Source organism: Excalfactoria chinensis, chromosome 10 (assembly GCF_039878825.1).
Source record: "Excalfactoria chinensis isolate bCotChi1 chromosome 10, bCotChi1.hap2, whole genome shotgun sequence".
Classification (NCBI taxonomy): Eukaryota; Metazoa; Chordata; class Aves; order Galliformes; family Phasianidae; genus Excalfactoria; species Excalfactoria chinensis.
This window is the reverse complement of record NC_092834.1, coordinates 1,493,273-1,514,441: the sequence shown is the minus strand read 5'-3', so window position 1 is coordinate 1,514,441 and position 21,169 is coordinate 1,493,273. Positions and strand designations below refer to the sequence as shown.

General features: G+C 46.5%; 1 protein-coding gene across 4 annotated transcripts in view; it reads left to right on the top strand.

Moving 5' to 3' along the window:
- Window positions 1-21,169, top strand: part of SMAD3 (SMAD family member 3) — a 63,746-nt gene that overhangs the window by 24,743 nt on the left and 17,834 nt on the right. For 3 of the 4 annotated variants that reach the window (XM_072346040.1, XM_072346042.1, XM_072346043.1), the window contains exon 2: window positions 20,687-20,880. In XM_072346040.1, coding sequence (XP_072202141.1) covers window positions 20,687-20,880 — 194 coding nt within the window. Of the gene's footprint in view, window positions 1-13,864; window positions 13,943-20,686; window positions 20,881-21,169 lie in introns of those variants that run through there. The other variant, XM_072346041.1, reaches the window with a different exon arrangement.

Sequence of the window (21,169 nt, the reverse complement as noted above, 5' to 3'; positions counted from 1 at the left end):
GAACACGGTCTCACTAATGCTCTTAGAAGTAACAGCATCACAGCCAAATACTTGTTAAGGGAAGGGCTAGCAAGTTGTGTATACAGCCGCATGCGTTTGACTGATCAAAAAACCCCAAACCAGAGCAGCACAAAAGATGTAGAGGTGTTTGTGGCTTGGGATGTGATTTGCAGGTGAGTAATGAGGTAAAGCAGCTGCTCCTGCGGACCCTTGGTATCATATTTGGGCAATGGAGTAACCCAGGCTGGAGGGGGGGGGTGTCCCCAGATGATCACCAAAACCATGGTGAGAAAAGGTGCAGAGCCTCACTGCGCTGTGCTGCATTCGAAGATTCAGTGAACCTGTGTGACACATTGTGGTGCAAACAACCTCTGTGCAAGGCACTGCCTGGGGGTGATAAGGCTGCAAGCAGTGGGTTTTCCCTGTCCTGTCTGCTTCAGTGCTGCTGTGCAGAGCTGTGAACTCAGTTTCGGGAGTGCGGTTCAGGGTGGGTTGTCAGACCCTGTGGTTTCGGTGTGTGTGTTGTAGGGATTCCTTAGGGGGTACGTTCTGCAGTTTCTCAGTGCAAGGGGGAGGCTTTTCGGTGAGGCGTGAAGGCTGTAGCCTGGGTACATGTGCTCGGTTTTGTGTTTACTTTTTTGGAGAAACTCCAGTGAAACTCTTGTCTGAGTAACTGCAGAGGCCTCCTGCACAGACTGAGCAAATGGAATTCCCACAACAGACGCTCCAGATCTTATTTTTTTTAATAACCGCCACTTAATAAAGGACTGCCGCTGCATGCACTCACCCCTTACTCATTCAGAATGCATTTGATTCTACCAAGCTGCAGAGTGTAGATGGCAGAAGAACATTGCAATTTGCAGTGGGGGTTTGGTATTTCATTCTTACCGTGACCTCTGAGGGACCCAGAGAGGCCAACTGCTGAAGGGCAATCCGTGGGACTCACGCTGAAGAAGAATTAATGACGAGGAAGCCCTGGACTGTGAGAAGGTTTTTTTTTTTCCCTTTTATTAAGTTATACTAAGCAAACATGTACACAGACATGAGTGACCAGCTCCAAAGCCCATCTGCATTCACAAACCCTGGCTGAGCTCTGGATTAAGTCCCAAGTCTCTGAGGAGGATGGGGGAGTTGCTCATTGGGACGGCATGTACCTGACCCCGTGGAACTGGGCTCTGGTGAGAGTGGGGCTGTGCAAGAGGCAGCGAGCAGCATGGCGTGCTCACATCCCTCCCTCTAAGCATGCACTTTCTGCAGTGTTTAGGTAGGAGCACTGCTGCAAGTAGGGAAGCTGTCGTAAATGTCTATTTTAGAATGGCAAATATAAATAGTAAATGTTGCTCTCCACTGTTATGAGGGATGTCCTGCCTCACCGCTGTGAGCTATGAGAAATCTCACTTTCCTTGTAGCTGTTACTTTCTCCAAAGAACATGTACATGATTTGGAAATGGTGTTAAGCATTAGACTTAGCTTGCTGGCAGACTTGTGCTCCTGTTTCCTTCGTGACTTCAGTCAGTTGGTCTCTCTTTGCTTCTGTTTCCTTGCTTGAAAATGCAGCGAGAAATTATCTGGGGGCACTGTGTCAAGTATGTGAAGTGCCAGCAGGCACTTGGATGCCACAGTAATGGGGACCATGTAATTGTTTAATTGCATGGAGAATGCAGATTTCTTTTTCATGTTATGATAGACACCTAGATGTGTGATGATGTACAGAGGGAAATCGTAGTGCTTGTCAACATCTATAGAATTTTAGCATCATGAGCAAGTGCTTACACTTGAAGATAGAGTGCGGCACAAAGTTTGCATTGCAGCATGTTTTTATTAATAAATAAAGACAGTCTGCAGGTTTGGCCCCAGTGCTGCAGGGAGCACAGGTGCCTCTGTAGTAGGTGAGCAGAAGTGTGACTTCACGTAACCCCTGCCTGCTATGTGACCACAGCCAGGAAGGAGAACCAGGCTACCAGTGACACTGCTGTGCCAGCACTGCTGTGCTCGGATAGCCATTCCTGAGGGCTTTTGAGCTCTGCAGGGCAGTATGTTTGTCTTCACTGTTTCTCTTTCCTTATCTTTGCTTTTTTATGGTTAGAGAAGATGCAGATGTGGGCAAGTCTAACTTCTTACTTGACAGTGGTTCTTCTTGATGTGTGCTTCTGTGAATGGGGTAAAGCACTCTTGAAAGTCGTCCACCTGTCCTTTCCTGCCTCCTCCTGGGGAACTACAAAATGCCTCAGCCTGGCACAGTGGGGGATAAACTGCATGGGCCATAGAGAAAGCCAAGAACTTGAAGTGGTTCCCAAAGTAGCTCTGTTAGGGTTGATTGGTGCACAACACCTGATGTCATATGGAATTGTCGTAGATCAGTGTGTGCCAGGAGGGATGTTACGGTTTAGAAAAGCATTGTGTTCCTCATGGGCTGCACGTGAATGCAGTTTTCAAATTAAGCCTCTCAGTGACTTAACTGTTTCTTAAAAGAATCTAATGCCAGTTGTCAGGGAAAACGCAATCAGAAGTTGACTTGGCAAAAGTCATGAGCAGATTAGTAGAAGGAAAGGAGCAATAAGTAAACATGTCCATTGGGCAGTGTAATTTTAAAGCACGTAAATTATGGTCCATGAGTTATATTTTGGAGTCACAAATATTTTTAAGAGTTTTATTGGTGAAACATTTGGTCTCACAGTGATTTCATTCACTTAATTGCAGTCAATTATTTTGTGCATCTCTGTGTCATGGGAGGGTCCCCTCTCGGCACAGCAGCTCTTATATTGGTGTGTATCCCGACTTGCCATTACATTTTCTGAGAGGAAAATTTGGATAGGAGCACACTGTGACAGCAGAAGGCAGTGGAAGGAGATTGTTGGAAGCAAGGATGTTCACTGCAGGGCTGTTCTTGGGTCCTGTGTAACTCCTGCTTCTGGGCAGCACAGCAATCCTGCCAGCCTTAGAAATGTAACCCAGGCTGAATATCAGGCCTCGCACAGAAAGAGCTCAGTTTTACTGCAGTGGGCCTTGGTAACATGTTCTGAGATAGATAAGCAGTCTGACTGTGGAATTTTATATCAGTTATAAATGCTAATTAATTTATAATGGTAAGAAAAGATAGCTCTTCCTGATAGAACTGCATCAACAAGAGGACTTTTAATGGAAACGTGATTACAAGAATCATGCTTTTTAAGTCACCTTATTGTACCAATCAAGATCTCAGGCCTAGCTTGCTAAAAACGAAAGATAGAGCAGCTGAGGTTTCACATCATGAAAGCGTTCATCAGGTGCTACAGCCATGCAGAACCAGGCTGGAGCAAAACAGAGCTGTGAACAAGGAGATGTGGTGCCACGTGCAGAGCTGAAACGTGTCGGTGTGCCAGGTCAGCAGAAATGCCTTCCTGGGGGAAAAGGAAAGTCACCAAATCCTGTGTGAGAGTAGTGCCACTATGAAATGCAGTCTTGTGCTTGCTTGCCTGCTGGCACTTGACATAAGCCCATGTGTTGGTTGTAGCTGTAGTTAGAGCATGGCTAAGAGTGAAAGGATTTGACTGCATAGACAGAAACAGAACATGGGCAACGGCTGCTGGTAGAAAGAACAAGGAGAAAGAAAGTGTTTTCCTCACTTGTTTCAAACAGTAACACCCCGTGTGAGGGAGGGCTTGTCCTTTGGGAGTGCAGCCCCTCCTGGCTGCCCACACAGTGCCTTATCTCAGTCGGTTTCTTCTGGTACTGCTCTGTACTCAGAAACCAGAGCATGCTAGAGATAGGAATCTGTGGCTACCAATCAAGTATTTGGTGTTTAGCTTTGCCCTCTTGGCCTAGTTAATCTACTGAGAGGTGCAATTGGTTGTTACCAGCTTCTTGAGAAAGACGACCTTCTTCTGGGTGGCCAGCGTGTCACTTCTGTGCTCGTGATAGAAGGCAAAGCAGTGATTCAGTGGGGCTTTTTTCGGTTCAGTAGCAAACACTGCTGTTTGTTTTCTGAAGCCTGATGATGGCTGTGTTCTGGAAGGTAGATTCTGGACAACCGTAGTGCTAAGATAAACACACTGCTGAAGGAAATCAGCTTGTGGTTAATTAGCAGCACAGAGAATGAATATGGATCAGTGTTCAGATGTTTGAATTGGAAGCTCTTTGTGTGACTCTATAGGCTTGTGTGCACTGGCTTTTTTTTTTTTTTTTTTTTTTTTTAAATGCTAAAGAACCACTGAAAATGTATTTTTAAAAGCTTCTTTGAAGGCAGCACTCAGTATGAAGCTGATTGAAGACTGGTGATGTCATTTCCCTCAAACTTGCTGCAAAACTCTCCTATAAAAGTGTAATGTTAAGAAAACCACAGAAAAATGAGAGAGGCAAAGGCGTGTGCCCAAGGAGTAATGCCAATGCAGGCGAGTAACACCACCCTCACACAGGACTGGAAAGGGCCCAGGGCTTTCTCTAAGGAGATGTCTTAAATCTCCCCTTCGCCTTGAAGGCCATTTGTGCTCTGCTGACACTTTTCAGGAAGGGCATGGTGAGGATTCCTGTGATCCTGACAAGAAAACAGCCTTGTTGTAAAGCAGCCTTGTAAAACAAAATGTTCCACCAAGGGCAAGCTGGCAGCACCATGGTGTGCTTTCTTTGAAATGTGCACTGACCTCAAGCGAGGCCGTTCTGATATGCCCTGTCTGTGAGCTTCAGGATGTTTTCTTTATTTGCTTCCATTGCTTTTATTTCCAGGTGCTTGTCTTCTTTCAGGTAAGATTTGCAGCAGGCTGGAAGCTTGATGTGATTACTTTGCATGCATTAAGACCTGCAGGGGTGCTGTTCTTGGGTAGTGATGAATACGGAAAGTCCTGACATTGTTACTGTGAAAAGAACTGTAGGTACAGAGTAAGTCACGCTGTGTGTGTGGGAAAGCAATCGAGTTTAAAAAATATACATTGGTGAATTTGCCCACACGTTGTAAACATTCTGTGCAAAAGGCAAGTCAGCGTGGTTTAGTGTTGCAACAAATTAGAACAAAAAAATCTTACAGAAGAAATGTAATAAGCACTTCTATGTAGCAGTCTCTGTTCTGCTTTTCCCTCCCCAAAACACCAGGCAGACCATTTTTAGGATGATGGAACAGCAGTGACTTTGTCCATGTCCTGCATCTTGTTGTGCTGAATTTCAGGCAGAGATTTCACTTCATTTTCAGTCAAGCCAAAGTATGAATTCAGGTGGGTTTGAGAAACTTGGGCTTTAAAGGAGCGTGCAGTCACATTGATCCTATTGAAGCTTAAGAATAAGTGGCCTGACTCTCAAGCACCCAGCAAGTCCCACAAGGCATTTTCTCTTACCACTGCATTTCCTCTTAGTTGTGTTTGGGGATTGGTGTGGGGCTGCGTCCTTCCTTGGGAAGCACCAGGCTCTACCTTCCTGGGTTTGCTTTGCATCAGTATTGACTGTGCTGTGCAGAAGCCCAGCATGGGGCTGAGCATCTCCTGTCTGTGTGCTGGCTGCACATGGGCTGGGCAGCACAGAGCCAAGCGAGCTGCCACTAACTCAACATTTTTGGGTTTGTCCCAAACACAGTGAGCATTCTGGATGAAGGAAGAACCAGGAGGCTGCTGGCTAAGAAATGCTTTAGAGAGCACAGTGGGTTGGAGTGCTGTTAACCTGTATGACTGAGCAACAGAACTGGTCTCTCCCATAGGCTGGGGTAGCTTCAGCATTTATGTTTAACAGAAGGGCGTTCGATGTTGCCTTTTCCATTCAGTGAAGTTTGGCTTGAATCTTTTTCATCCGTTCCAAAAAAGAAAACGAAACGCTGATTTATGCACCTCAGTTAAATACTCAGAAACTGTGAAAGTGCTTATTTCATACGGGAAAGTTCTGTTTTTAATGCGATAGTTTGCTTTTATAGGAAAGATAAACCTAGTCTGAAGTAACATTTCTCTAAGCCTTTTTTGGTAGAATTTGATCAGTGGTCTAAGCAACTGTAACTGATTCCAGGAACACTTCAAAGCAGGCACTTCTCATTGGCCATGTGCAAAATCACCTTCTGAGTCTGAGGCTCTGGAAATGCATTTATTCATAGAATATGTCTTGCATTGGTCCTCAGTTGGCCAATAAAATTATCTAAGGCATGTCTGAGGCAGCTATGAAAAAGCAACTCAAAAGGCATTACTGTTCTAGTGAAGATGATGCAATACACTTAGCTATTATCAGTCACAGAGTAAAATTAAATGCATTCAGATGACTTTTTGGTTTGTTTTTTTTTTTTTCCCTAAAGGAACGTGATAAATATGAAGCTTTGAACAAAAGTCATTTTGAGTAAAGGCTGGCTTTATTGTGTGCAAAAGCTTAGGTAAAAGGAGAGTGCCTTTAGCTGCTGGCTGCTTGTCCTTGGTTTGCAGCAATGTGAAGTGAGTGACACGATGTGCCACAATGTTTGTCTTTATCTCGCAGACAAGGCCTCCAGTTGTCAGATCTTTGCAGCAGGAAGCAAACTGCTAAATATGTTGGCTGTTATTCAGGTAGGAGCACACAAAGGGGGTGAGTACTATTTGTAAATAAATACACGTCATTGTGTTAGTACATGGGCTATTAGTACTGCCTGCTGCAGCTGAGGTACTAAATGCTCACAAATCAAAATATTAAAGGTTGTTTGGTGTTTTTTATTTATTTATTTTTTTATATATCAAAGATAACAGCAGTGTTTTAAGCTTTCCAAGTCTCTTGCATCCTAACTAAGAATCATATAAGTGCTTCCTCAGTCCATCCCCTTTTTTCAAAGCCCTCTAAGTATATGCTTAGATTTTAGTCCAGAGTTAAATTAATGGAGCTGAAGCAGGAGGTCTAGCAAATGCTTAAACATAACCCTGATGGAGTGTTGGAGCAGCCGTCTGGGTGAGGATGTTTGCTAGGAGCCATACTTGAAGCTTTCCAAAGGTATCAGCAGGTGAGAGTAGCAGCAGTGCAGATGGGAAGCAGGTGGCTGCCCTGCTCTGTGCCCACTCGTGACAAATGGCACACTGCCTTCAAAGCTCTGGCTTCACTCTGGAGAATGTGTCGTGGCTGTCAGAAAACAATTAAGAGGTCATTATGTGGGAATTCTTTCACCAGTCCAACACCTGACGCAGCCACCGGATGCACCTCAGCCTATGAGTCAGGAATGCAGCGCCGCAGCCATGGCCTTGCAAGGATTCCTGCTGCTGGGATGCCCTGGCCCTCCTCTGGCCTGTTCCTTTTGTTTTATTTTGTGACATCTGAGGGATTCAGCTCAGGAAAAGCCAACACAGCCTTTGTGTATGTGGTTTGCCCAGTATCGTTTGAGAAATAAATGCCTCAGAGTGATAGATGCAGTCATACATAAACCGGCATAAACTGTGCTTGCAGTGCTGCTGAGTCTTAAGTGCTGTCCTGCCCACAGCTCTCCTGCTCCTCGCGGAGGATTTTTACAACCAGCATGTGCAGGCATTTTGTTATCTGTGAGTTACGACTTTCAGTTATCTGCAGCATGCATCCAAGGATGCTATGGGGGTTTAGTGCCTCTTGGAGCTGGCTGTGCTGCTGCTTGATTGCATCCCTCAGCAGTAGCTGCCTGAGCGAGCCAGAGCTTCTGCAGCCGCAGAGTTCTTCTATGTGGGAGTACGCAGCCCTCGTTGGAGTTTTGAAACCAGAGACAACCTTATCTTCCTTAAGAAAAGGAGTAATAATAAAAAGCAGATTTAAAAAATCCCTCAGAGAGACGTGATAATTTATCAAGGGTCATCTGTGGAGGAAAGCAAAAAGGACTGGTGCTCTTTGCTTGGCTGATGCACTCGTTTCCCCGCAGCCTCCTCTTCCTGATACTGCTCTCTGGTTTTGAGAAAAACGTATATTTTTAGTGCTGTGCATGTCTCTTCTTCCCCCAAATGTAAAAACGAGAATGAAAATGCTTTCCAGATTTCTCCACCTGGACTTGAGCACGCGTTTTGAAAGTAAAATCTGATTAATTGCTGGAAGAGCAACGTGGTGGAGATGCTTCTAATTTCTTTTCACACTTGAGGCATGCAGCAGCTGCTCCATCCTGTTTGTCCATTCCATTTACCTGTGGCATCCTGTTGTAAATGGAAATCACACTCTCTTGGGGGTCAGGGACTTTCTCTTTTTTTATTATTTTCCAGTTATGTGTTAGCCTTGATAATGCATTGGGGATTAGTGGGCAGTGCCATAAAGCAATTCGTGTTTTCCAAAGCCAGTGATGTAGAGGTCTGGAATGGAATTTACTGGATTCATTCCATGTGGAAATGAGTGGCTCTGCTCATTCCCTTCCCAAGAGGTAACCACCAGCCCTTCAGGTTTGGGGAACCTGCTTTTATTTGAATGTCCTTAATGCAACAGAGCTTTCCTTTACGTAGCTCTGGGCAGCCCATTGAATGACATGTGTTGTTATATCCCAGGATTGTTTATGGCTTTTTAGTTTAGTGGCTGTTCCAGGCATTCAGTGCAGTTATGTGTAAAGCCTGATGTCCGTTCTTGTGGTATGAAGCTCTGCATGAGGTTTCCAGTGTCCTTATGTGCTCCCGCAGGAGGGGACCTGTTGCTTGCATTACATAGAAAAGCATGAAGATCAGCAGGATTAAGTAAGAAGTCTAAGGGGTATCTGAAGTCTTTGAGGATGTGGGTCTGATTCACCCAAAACAAAGGAAGCTGTGTGGCCCAGAACAAGAAATCTTTCCTCAGGTGGACAACGTTGCCTCTTGTGCTGCATTTTGATTCGCATCGTGGTTTTTGCAGGGTAACAACAGGATGCATGCTGGCCTGTAGCAGGGCATTATCTGCTCCTGTTGTATTTTTAGGCTCTTGCTTCTGTGACAAAATGCTCAGTGACAGTGCATTTGCTTAGACGCCTTTGAAGGTCTGGGTTTGCCTCTTGTGCGAGTTGCTATTGTTTGGGTTGAGCCAGCACTGGAGCAGCACTGCTGCGTTCTCTGTGCTGTCTTCATAGTGCTTCTAGAAATGAGGACTGCATTGCTTTCAGCAAAGCCCCAGGTCCTGCTTTACAGCGTTTGAGTTTGTGGTGAGCTGACCGCTGATTTCTGCATGCCAGCATTATGTTGTGAATACCATAGGGTGTGTGTGCAGTGCTGTTAGTTACAATGAGCACACAGGTTGTGAAGTAGATGCTGCAGGTCAGCCCAGGGGGAGCAGGGAAAGCCCTGCAGCATCCTCAGCTCCTTTAGTAGAGCACAGGCAGAGCTGTTGGTGCAGGCCCTGCAGCTGAAATGTGAGAAAGCCGAGCTCGGGGGGAGGACAGATGCTTCTGGTGTGAAGAGCTGGGCCAGAGCTGTGGAACTTTCCACCAGCACAGAGCTAATTCCCCAAGCTCAGCATATTCAAAGTCTGAATGTGAAACTCATCTTTTCCTTGAGTATTTTTTTTTTTTTTTTACAAGCACAGAATGAATAAAAAGAGAACCTTAAGAACTAATCCAGTGAAGCTTTTTCTTGCTGGCTGAGAAGAAAAAGAGACAGAAAGAACAAGAACCGCTTTGTTTCTCTTTTGCAATATCTGGTCAGTGGTCAGATATGGCAGAGGTGAAGAGGCCATGCAAACATAGATAATTTGGGGCTGGATATGCTGTGCTGGAGGCTGAGATTTTGGCAGGACAGGACCAGGATGGAGCCATGTGGGCACAATAGCTTGGAACGAAGGAAGACAAATCCTCTCTTTCAGGCTCATCTATAAATCAATTACCATTTGTTCCTTATTAATAATTTAGCTGCCAAGAATGCGTTTATTACTTTAGAAGAGGGAAAAAATACAGACTATCCCTGCGCTGAATAGCTGGCAGTCTAAAAGATGTGAGGCAGTACTCATGGGACTATCCGGAGAAAACTCTAACCATTGACTGTATTAATTACTTTAATATTTTGCACCATCCCTTCCCTATAAGCCTTCTTTTCTCTGCTTGCATCATGTTGATAGTGTGTGGCACGCTCAATTGGACTGTTTTTCCCTAAGAAATGAGTCAGTATGGGTGATCCTTCCATCCCATCAGGGCTGGAAATGGAAGCTGCATGAGGCAGAGAGAAGGGGTGAGGTGAGGAGGGAAGGAGAAGCAAAGGGGAAGCGTGTGGTGGGGATCCAGTATGGGCATACAGCTTGGCTGGGGATGGAGCTGTGGAGAGCACTCAGCTGTGGGGTATAAGAAGTGCTGGAGTGCCTTGAGGACAGGGCTGTAGGCTGTTCGAACTGAATACCTTGTAGGAGACAGCAAACAGGTTAAGAGAGGAGTGTGGTTGATGGTTCAGAAGAATCATTTTAGAAGCTGGTTTCTTTGCGTGGGTTGAAGGAACGAGTCATGAAACTGTTGTGCCAGGGAGGACGGAGAGCCTAGATAGCCTTCACCATAAGGTAGGTTGTGTGGATCACAAAGAGGAAAAAAGAAGAGGTAGATCCTCATGTATTTATTTATTTTAGAGATTTAGATTAGATGTTAGGTGGAAATTCTTTATGCAGGAGGTGGTGAGGCGCTGGCATAGGCTGCCCAGGCAGCTGTGGGTGCCCCATCCCTGGAGGTGCACAAGGCTGGGCTGGATGGGGCCCTGGGCAGCCTGGTCTGAAGGGAGGCAGCCAGCCTATGGTGGGGGCTGGGGCTGGGTGGGCTTTAAGGGCCCTTCCAACACAGCCATTTTATGATTTTATGACCTAGGAATGATCCCGGAAAGGTCATCTGAAGGAATGATGCTGTTTGCAGAGATGGAGGCTTGCGAATGGGATTAGGCAAATGGAGAGGTGCTGGGCTTGCCAGCATTTAACGGGGGAGCATCCCAGGCAGACAGTCAGTACAGACTCCTGGTAAATAGACAGAGTGCTGTGAGGAGGAGGTGTGCCCAGTCATTGTCTGTGTGTATTTTAGAGCAATCACATTTGTTTCACGGAGCTGTTTTTTGAGGATGGAGTGGGTGTGTGGACCAAAGGCTTAGTCACAAGGGCAGGGAAAGAAAACTGTCTTGACTTGTGAAATCAAATATTTGTGACTTAGTCCATTGTTTTCCCGTCTTTGTGTAGCTTATGTCCATAGTCACTTCTTGCTGTAGGGCTGAGCTGTGCTGTTAGATCTGTGTTGGTGCCCCTCTTTGCACCATTCAGGTGGCCGCAGACGATCACTGCTGGTTTGCACCCTTGCCCGTGTGCCCTCACACACTCCCGCCTTGGGCAGCCCTGGAAGTATTTAGGGAAGGTGTAGGTCGTGAGACATCTCCTACCCAACAAAACCTGCAGGGTGCTTAAAAATGTGTGCATGATTCACTGGTGGAAGGCCCTCTGTGAGTCACTTCTGACCCAGGGACCCAGCAAGTGCACCGTGCTGCTGCAGAGGAGACATAAAAAGAAGACGGTCCATAATTGCCTGCTGTTCTACGTGCCTTGTCATGTTGTTTCAGAGAGATGGGGTGGTGTTCCCATGTGTGCATTTCCCCCTGAGCAGTTACTATGGCTTACTTTTCCAGCTTCCCTCGAGCTTTGGTTTGGAGCGTGGGGTGGTCTTTGCACTGACCATAGAAGCACTGTATGTCGGTGTGAGCTGCTGAGCAGGGTGTGGGTGTTACTCTCCTCTTGGCTATGCGGAGATGGACGGATCCATCTGTGTATCCGTGTAATTTTGAAAGCACTTGAGGAACTGAATATTTTGTCTTCTGTGGATTCTCATGTGGGGTCACAGCAGAGGCCAGGGGTGATCTCTCCAGTAGTTTAAGGAGCTTCCAGACTTGGTCTGGCATTATTACTCAGCACTCACAGAGGTTGGTGCATGCAACAGCCCAGCCAATGCTTGGGTGGCTGCTCCTGAATGAACTGACCTGGAGGGAGGGGGGGGCGAAAAGAAAACAGGGATGAAAATGCTGCTGGTGGGTTTCCATAGTTTGGCTGATAATGTCACCATCCCTGTGAGCCAGCTGCTGTGCCCCAGGCACTCATTGCCTGCACAGCCAAGCCCTGCCTGTGTCTGACGGAGGCGATGTAGAGTTGGCATGAAAATCAAAAGCGGCTTCAAAATGTACTCTGGCTTTTTCAAGTACAAACTAATATTTACCTGCGAGTCTACTTCCCTCCTTGTTCCCTCTCCTTGGCAAGCTCTGGGGCTGTTTCTGTTCTAAGTTTCACTCTTAAGTATGTATCCAATGAGGTTCCCAGGGTGTGAATATAAAATATTCTTTTTATTTTGGAGAGAGGGGGGAGGTGGATGACAACAGGAAGGCTGATTGAAATGTCGCTGTGTTGCCTAAAGGTGAGTTTTGATGCAATCGGTATTTTCAGCAGTTCGTGATGGACACCTCATGGAAAGCTTTTGGAAAACATCTCATTTAGGAACCGCTCTGTCTGCTGTGGTGGTTGAATGGGGACTTGTTTTTGTGTTGGTTGTTGTTTTCTTTTTCCTGGACTGTTCTTTAATCACTCGCCTCAAGTTTTTATTACTACTGACATTTACATAAAAATAAGGTATTTGTTTATGTTGAATGCGGCTGTTCTGGCCGCTTGCCTTTTCCTGCTCCTTTCTGTGTCATACCAGCTGGATTTCCACGTAAGGAATAGTAACAACTGAACCTTTACAGGAAAGGTACTGTGCACGCACATGCTGGAGATCCTGTTTGGATGATAAAGCTGACGTAGCATGATACGGAGACGTGCTCTGCCGAGCTGTTATTCATGCCCCTCTGCTGCGCTCCCACACATCCTGCATTAGTCAGAGCTAAGCACTGAAATTATACATCCCTGTTCCCACCATGCAGGGCTGGTGCAGCTTCAGGCAGCATGAGGGGTGGAGGGAAAACATCTGTGCTTGCGCTGCTTTGCTTCAGATAGAGTGAAGCAGATGTCTCATGGGGAAAATGGTGTGTCCTGGCTAGAGGGAGCAGCACTTTGCACAAGTCAGGCTTGGGTGAGCAAAGGAATTCCTGGTGCCTTGCAGCATTGAAGGAAATACTAAGATTGAGGGTTATTATTGCATTTATTTATTTATTAAAAATAACCTGTAATGTAAGGACATAGAACTGGGCTTCCATGGGCAGGATGGCTGTGTGGGCCGCGGGTGGTCAGGGCAGTGATGTTTTCTTGCTGCATGGCATAAATGCTGCGCTGTTGAGCTGCAAGTGGCAGCCTGAGCAAAGCCTGTCACTGATGTGCAGATTTACTAGAAGAAAGGAAGCTCTCAGGTAGGCCACGTCCACAACTTCCTCTTTTTGCTGTTAAGTGCTTTTGGTGGGAAAAAATAAATATTTCAGCTGAAGCGTTTTCCGTCCCTCTGGCACAAATAACCATCTTCTCTTATTGCACCAAAACATCCCACAAAATAAAACTAACAACCCCGGAGCCTGTAGCATCCCCTTCTCTTGTCCCTGCCCTCCTCAGCTGTGCTGTAAAACCTGATTATGAGAGGGAGAAGTTCACAAGGCTGTTTCCCCCACATATACCTGGACTCTTGCAGAGTCATGAGCCTCTGATTTCAGTCGTAATTACAGACATAGGAGACTGTAAAATGTTAACTTTTGTGGGCTTTTAATGAGGCGTCCCATCTTAAATCTGCGCCGTTCCCCTAAGACATCACACTCCTTAAGTGTGCTTTTTAAGCTGGATTTCTCCTGCTTTGCTGTGACTCATGATTAAGGAAGTCAGAGTTGTAAAATTAACACGGCCTCTTCCACTACCCTTTTCACCTCTCGCACGGCGCACACCTTCCCTCAGCATCTTGTGGAAACTTGAAGGCTTGTTTGGGTATAGCGGAGGCAGCTCTTTGTCACTGGGTTTATGTGAGCAAAGAGGAAAGTCTGTGAGAATCTGCTCTGTGATGAAACGCGCCGTCTGCACATGGGAAGTGATTCATCTGCAACTGATTCATTAGCAGCTCGCAGGATGCCAGCGCGGGTCGGAGGCTGGGAAAGATTGGAGAAGAGAGGTGGCTAATCGCAGGGGAGCACGGCGGAGGCTGCAGACGGAGTAACCCAGACTGAAGGTTGTTTTCATTGTCTTTTCAAAATCTGCATTTCTTTTCAAGTCGCTTGGCTTTAATGAAGACCAGGTCCTCACCGCAGAGCCTGTGTGTAGCTCTGCTTTGTAGCAGATCCCGAAGGATGGCCCCACGGAGGGGTTGGGGCGGAAGCGTTTGTGGGACCGGGGCCCTTATTTGTGGTGTGCTGTTAATTAGTACTGGTTGTGCAAATAATTACAGAGCCAAGTTGTTGTTAAAGCAGCTCAGAAAGCAATATAGCGGAGAGCCAGGAGGATTAATGGGAGGCTTTGAGGGCCCATGTGATCCAAGGGACTATCAGTCTGTGTGATAAACACCTGAGATGCTTTTGAAAATGGGAGATGGGCACTCTGGACAACTTCGCCCTGGATCCTGTTATCCGTGTGGGGGAGGTACCAACACAGATGTCACGTCTTGAAATAGCAGCTTTTTAAATTGCAGGAAAAGCAGCAGCATTTTCACTATATAATAAAGAAAATAACAGCAACGGACCTCAAGTAGCCTCAGACTATTCCAAGCAAGATAATTGGAGGCTGTCACGCAATATTTTTAGCTGTATCTGCTATAAAGTAAACATGTTCTTTGCCCAAGACCACCAAAAATGTTTCCATAAGAAATGTTGGCTTTGACCCAACTTGATAGAATGCACAAACATTTATCTGGAAAGTCAGTTCCGACTCCTGGTATTTATATGAAGTTCCTGTGGACGGCACTGGCAATTGCGTATGTTGTGAGGGAGAGTCCAAGCTCTTAAAACTGTCATTTCTCAGCACTCCTGACAATAATCATTCTTGCTTTTGTTAGCAGCCAGTCTATGTGGGGCAGAAGTTCTCAGTGTGAGGCTTCTGCGGGAGCACTGTGCAGTGCCTTCATTTCTTTTTGCTTTCGGCAATCAAGAAGCACATCCGGCCCGTGGTTCTTTTCCTCTGGTTTGAGTTGGGCTGGATCCACAGCTGATGCTAATTTGCAAAGCTCTCCTGGCTTCAGTGAAGCTATGAAGATTTTTTTTTTTCCCTTTGAGCATCAAGAAGATGCATTTTGAAGCTAAATATTAAATGTAAATCAGTAGAGTTGCTATGAAAGTTAATGCAGTAACTGAGTTTTACAGCGGCTTTTTTGGTTGCTAGATTGATGGCAGAACCCTGCCCCTCAGTTATTCTCTCTTTTTGGAATTACTTTTGTTTTTAATGTGCTCTGTCTTGTGGAAGATAATCTGAATCTCTTTGGCATTTCCATCTATTTTCACGTTACGAAACTGCTCTGAACGTACGAATACACAGAGCCACGAGAATGCCTGGAATCTCCTCGCAGAAAAGCTGCTGCTTGGGCTGGGCAGGAGTGCGTTGCTCTTTGGATTTCATGACTGGAGTCAGACACAGGGTTCTGGGAAGCAGTGACAAGCTGGTGTGATAAATGAGTTTCCAAAAAGGCACACTCCTTTGGAGAGGCCAGGCTTCCCATGTGCGTGCTTCCTCTGCCCCAGGCCCCTCCAGGCTCAAGCACAAATAAACTCTGATGCATCTGACACAGATTTGGGCAGGCTTTGCTAGAATAAATAAAAGAACCAGGGCTCGGATGTGAATGTCAGAAACGCTGGTGGCTGCAGATGCTGCCTACAGCTCTTATTCTCTACCAGTTTCTGCTGGCAGTAGTTAGTATTGGTGAATTATTACATTCTTAGCAAAGTAAAGCTTTTCCCATTTGACTCTCGCAGTGAGTGGCAAAGCATTGGGTCAGTGAATGAGCCATCTTCTGAGCTGCTGGTGGTCAGAATGAGGAGGTGAAAGGTGCAGGGGCATCTAATGACAGAATGGCTTAAGTAGAAGAAAGGGAGCTGGGTTTGACAGCCAGCAGCCAATGTCCTGTGGCTGCGGAATAAGCAGAAGTGGTGTAAATTAGAGGTTAATAAGAAGCACAAAAGAAAAAAATAGTCGGATTGTGATATCGCGTGACAAAACAAGATGTATCTTTGAAGAAATGTAAATGAAACAGGGCTTTGATCTGTGTGCCATCACAGAAGTGGTGGAGCGCAGAGGAGAGAGCTGAGTGGTGCAGGACCAGCAGCAGGCGGCTCTGAAGGAGCAACAATGGGCAGACAGTTTATGGTAAACCAATAAAGCGTACTTATGTCTGAATCTGAAATTAGACTCTGCAAAATATGGTCTCAAGGCACCTGCTAAAGAGCTTAGCATTACTGGAATCTTAATAAATGACTCATGCTGTCATAATCTGATCCTGACATCAACTCTCTGTGCTGCATTTCTTCAGCTTTCAGGTGGGGGGAAGGGGAAATCTGCAAAGCCCTGGGACAGACCAAGAGCTGTAAATAGGCGGTAGGAAGCACACATGGGAGTACTGGTCATTTCTGTACTGTCAGCTGCTTTGCAAGCCCAGAACAAATGAGAGCAGAGTAGAAAAATTATGCAGTGTCAGGAGAAATGGGATTTACTGTCTACCTGTAAGCCCTCCACCTGATGCTTTAGGCTGTGGCGGTCTCTGCTCAAGACCTGATGGGCTGCAGATGCATGGAGCTGTTCTGCTCACTGCCTGTGGTCCTGTGCCCGTAAGTACACCTGCAATGCTCACCTAAAGCCTTTGCATGGCCTCCCAGCTCTGTCCATCGCTTCATCCTTTGTGCCTTTTGCTCCACTGCTGTGGATCCTGTGAGGGCCAGGAGCATCCATCTCAGTAGAGATGGATCTATAGGCACAGAGGAGATGTGTTTCCTTCCAAGTCCAAGAGAGGGAAGAGTAAAGCACTCCAGGTGGGAGAGACCAGAGCGAAATGTATCCTTTCTATGGAGATGTGTTGCAGGCTCGCTGGGTGTTTGCTAATCCTTCTCAATTTCTACAGATGTAAGTGCTGAGTACTCATGGCTAGTTTGTTCTATGGTGGTGTGATAAGGTGCGTTGCAAGTCTCAGTTGGATGCAGTTAACTTCTATTTCTAGAGCGTGAATGACAGCATTGTTAAAACTGCTCCAGAAATTGGAAAAGCTAGTGATGCTGAGCAAATTGAGGGGAAAGAGATGGCAAGGGATCAGCTTTTGAATTACGAATGTGCTGCATGGGTCATTTTTTTATTCAGTGTTTTTCATTTGGCCAGTATTCAGGGAAAGCTGAGGTTTTATCCAAGTTTTCAGCGAAGCCCTGTGGATATTTCAGTGCTGTATGCACAAAAGCCAGATTCTGCTACAAGAATAAACGCTTGCTTTCCTGGTGTAGACCAGATGCAGGACCAGTAAGGAACTACTTATCATGTTTTGTGCTTGAGAGAAAATCACAGCCTGTGGCCATAATTCCTGGTGCCTTTTAGAGCGTACTGCTAACTTATTTGTCACAGCTTTAAAAACCAGCTTCTGCTCGTGGTTTTTAATAAGAACCCCATGGAAATGCGTAACTGAAACTTTTTATTCCTGGTTGTTTTTCTCTTAACCCCGTTTTGCACGTGGTGCTATGTGAGCATGGAGGCGTTTTGCTCTCTTGGAAGATTAATGATGGTGATATAAAACTGATGGCTTTTGCAAACAGCAGCATATGTATATGTGAACAGCAAGGGAAAGGGAGACAGGGGACTGGATCTCTGTTGAAGTACATTTGGAAATCTCCTGTGCTGACTGAATTCCCTCCAGTATCTTATGGCTCGTATCACTTTACTTGATTTGTACTACTGCCTTCCAGTGATTTGAGCTTCACTTTCAAAGGAGAAGAAGTACAGGGAAAGAGGTTCGTTACCCATCTGAAGGACAATAGCTGCAAAACGCCCGGTGAGGAGAGTAAGTGGTGGTGGTGGTAGTGATTGGTTTTTCTTTTCTGATTCAGGATCTCACAAATTCAATCACAGGTTCAAAAAAGAGAAAAGAAAACAAGATAATCAGGCCTAGAAATGAAATTCCTGTTGTGCAGTGTAATGCTTTCCTCTTTACTCCTCACTCTTTTTCAAACAGTTACAGTGGACTGTTTGAAAAGAAAAAGCTTCAGTGTTTTTGTCATTCTTTTCCTTCCCTCCTCTGGTTTTGCTATTAGGAGCCATTGCAGGCTGTTGTTCTCTGAGCTGCAGTAGTCTGGGTGCTTTGGAGCAGCAGCTGGGGGTGTTTGAGTTCCCTAGCAAGTGGCTTGTAGCAGCATATAGGGATGGATCAGTCCTAAAGTGTTTGGCTCAAGGGGTTTCTGTTGGCTTCTCATGGTACTGCAGTGCTGTTCTGCCTGTGCCTCAGGCTGTTGTGCAAGCAATGAAATTCCCTGATTGCACTCCTGGAGTCTTGGCACTTTCCTCACTGGGTATTTATCACTGCTGCTGGTAACGCTGGGGTAACCCCACTGGCTGCTCCTTGGTTGTGTTTGAACACACCATGCTACAGCCCTCCATGTTAGGCCAGCTTCTCACCAAGCACAGCTGAGCATGGCTGTGGGTGCACAGACCCGGCCTTCGCTGCTGACACCCCTGGTGCTGGAAGGACACCTGCTCACATCAGGGCTTTGTGTGAGTTGTTTCTGAATTTAGTTCTGTTATAAGTCATTGTGAACTGGTATCAGCTCGACAGCCTGGCTCCGTTCTGGCTTTGTTTCTGCATTTCCTTGCAGGGTCTCCTAGCCTACATGCTCCATCACTGGCAGGCAGTGCTGACTACAGGCTGTGGATTGCACCATTTTCTCGTTCTGTCCTGCAGTCTCAGAATATGTGCTGGTTGGGAACGTGGTGAGAGGCTGCATCACCCACTCAGGTCTGAACGTGGACACTGAAATTAAGAGCTCTTCACAGCCTTAGCTACCTAATCCCATAGTGCAGCATGGGGACACTTGATGTGTTCAACTGCAGCTGACTGGGAAGGAAGAGACACTGTCCCAGAAGTGGCTGCTTTTGGAGATCCAGCCAGCACTGAATTGTTGGGCAGAGAAGCTTTGGTATTTTGAGAAGAAATCCCGTTAGGTAGGATGGCATAATAAAGTCAGCTGTACATGGGGATCTGCTCAGCACAGGCTGAAAGAAAGGTCAGAGGAAGGAACACATCCCTAACCTCATGGAAACTTTGACTCTTAGATTCTGTAAGTTTTAATGAAGGCTGGATGTGCAGAGCTCTCAAGTGGTTTTGGGTACGCTCCACTCAGCCCTCAGGGCCAGGCTGTGCATCAGACCATGGCTGAGGAGAGCTGAAGGTTGTGCGCTGTGGCATCTTCTGTTATCTGATTGCTCTGCATGAAGATGGGAGAGGCAGACTGTGTGTGGGTCATTTCTAAGGGCTCTGGGCTTGAGAAATGCTGAAGTGCTCCAGTGCTGAGCACAGTGTTAGCCTGTCCCATCTCAGCCCCAGGATCCTTTGGAGAAAATACTGCTGGAGGGCTGAGGCAGGACAGCAGGAGGAAATAAACCACGCTGATGCTCAGCTGTTCTCTTCCAATGAATGCAGACAGCGTTGTTTTGTCCCACATCTCAGCAGAGGGACCAAGGAGGGATTTCACAATCATAAAAATGTAATTGGCCTCCGGGGCTTTGGGGGAATGTCATTTCTTTTACTGTATCTCCTTATTGAGGGGAGAGGGGAGACGGGGAGGTTATTGTGATTGAAAACAAAGCATATGGCTCTTTCATTTCGAAGGTCTTTTTAGTTAAGATCATAAAGTGCATCTCTTTTTTCCTTACGCAAAGCTCTGATAGCAACACTTGGGAGCTGCGCTCAGCTTTCAGGCTGGTTTTGGCTTAGGTAACTGTTTGTAGCTGTTCAGGCTGCGGGGCTGAGCACGCAACAGTTCCAGTTTTCCCACCTTCCCAACCAGGTCCTTGTGAGTCGTGCGCCTGGAAGGCCTGCTTTCATCTTGGCTGAGCTCAGGAGCTTGGCATGAGAGCACACCTGGGAATCAGAGCCGATAGTGGGCTTAGAGGTGGATGTTGAGCATATTTTGGAGCTGAGATGTAATTGTGCATTTCAGTGTTTCGTGCTCTGTACCAGCAGTTCCCTGAGTGATGGCATAGATGTTGTGTATACCTCCCATGCACAACCGTGTGACGTGTTTCCCTGCTCCCTGCGTCAGGTGCAGCTGGGATCCACGCTGTTTCTCCTTCCTTGCTGTTGCAGCAGTGTTTACAAGAGGTGTGCGTGTTATCAAGCTCTGTTTTTGGGAAGAGTCTCCCAGGGCAGCCAAGACCAGCACAACCACTGCTTGAATAGTTGTTTGTGTGGGTTGGGTTGGGTTGGTTTTTCTGGATTGGCTGCCAACACAAAGAACCGAGGCAAATAATTCCAAATGAAATTCAAATTCTCTCTTTCCTTGACCAAAATAGTGTGTTTCACCAAAACCCGGAAGTGTTTAATGTCAGTCACAATGAAAAGCGAGGGAAGCGGAGGGCTGGACTTCAGGGAGTAGAAATAGGAGTGCTTGTCTGCGTGTATGTTAAAAGAGTGTCTTTAAATTAATGCGTTCTAACCTGGGGTACCTTTCTTCATGCCTCCAAATTGAGGTCTTTTCAGAAAATTAATGAATCTGAAGCAAGACTGTTACGTAAAACAGACATTTTTGCATTTTTCAGAGACGTGCTGTGTGTGACAGCCCGGATCCTGCAGCAGCATCTCAGTGGGTTTGGGTGGCTCTGGGGATTGTGCTACAATGCGGAGCCTGGTGGGCCAGCCATGCGCTGAGCCTGCAGCGTTCACATTGGCTTCCTTGGTGGGATGAGGTCAGTGATGTGTTTCAGTGCCAGCCCACGTAACTCTCCTCTCTTGTTCCTCCTGCAGGTCTCTGGATGGCCGGCTGCAAGTGTCCCACCGCAAGGGCCTTCCCCATGTGATCTACTGCCGGCTGTGGCGGTGGCCAGACCTGCATAGCCACCATGAGCTGCGGGCCATGGAGATGTGCGAGTACGCCTTCAACATGAAGAAGGACGAAGTCTGCGTGAACCCCTATCATTACCAACGAGTGGAGACCCCAGGTACTGCTGACCCCGTGTGTCCCTTCTGAGGGACGTATACGTGCATTTCAGAATTGAAGAAAGCAGCAGGCGTAGGGTTTTAAAACCAAAGCGTATGTATTATTGATGACAGTCTCTTACTGCGTGCAGCAGAATAATTTATGAGTCTGTGCTCAGGGGGAAAATATCATTTAAAATCGATGAAAAACAAGTTGAGCAGGCTGCCTTGTTGCCAGCTTCCTAATGTGTCCCTGTGTGCCCAGAACCAACTCACACACACAGTAGTTACAAGTGAGGACTGTGGCAGTGT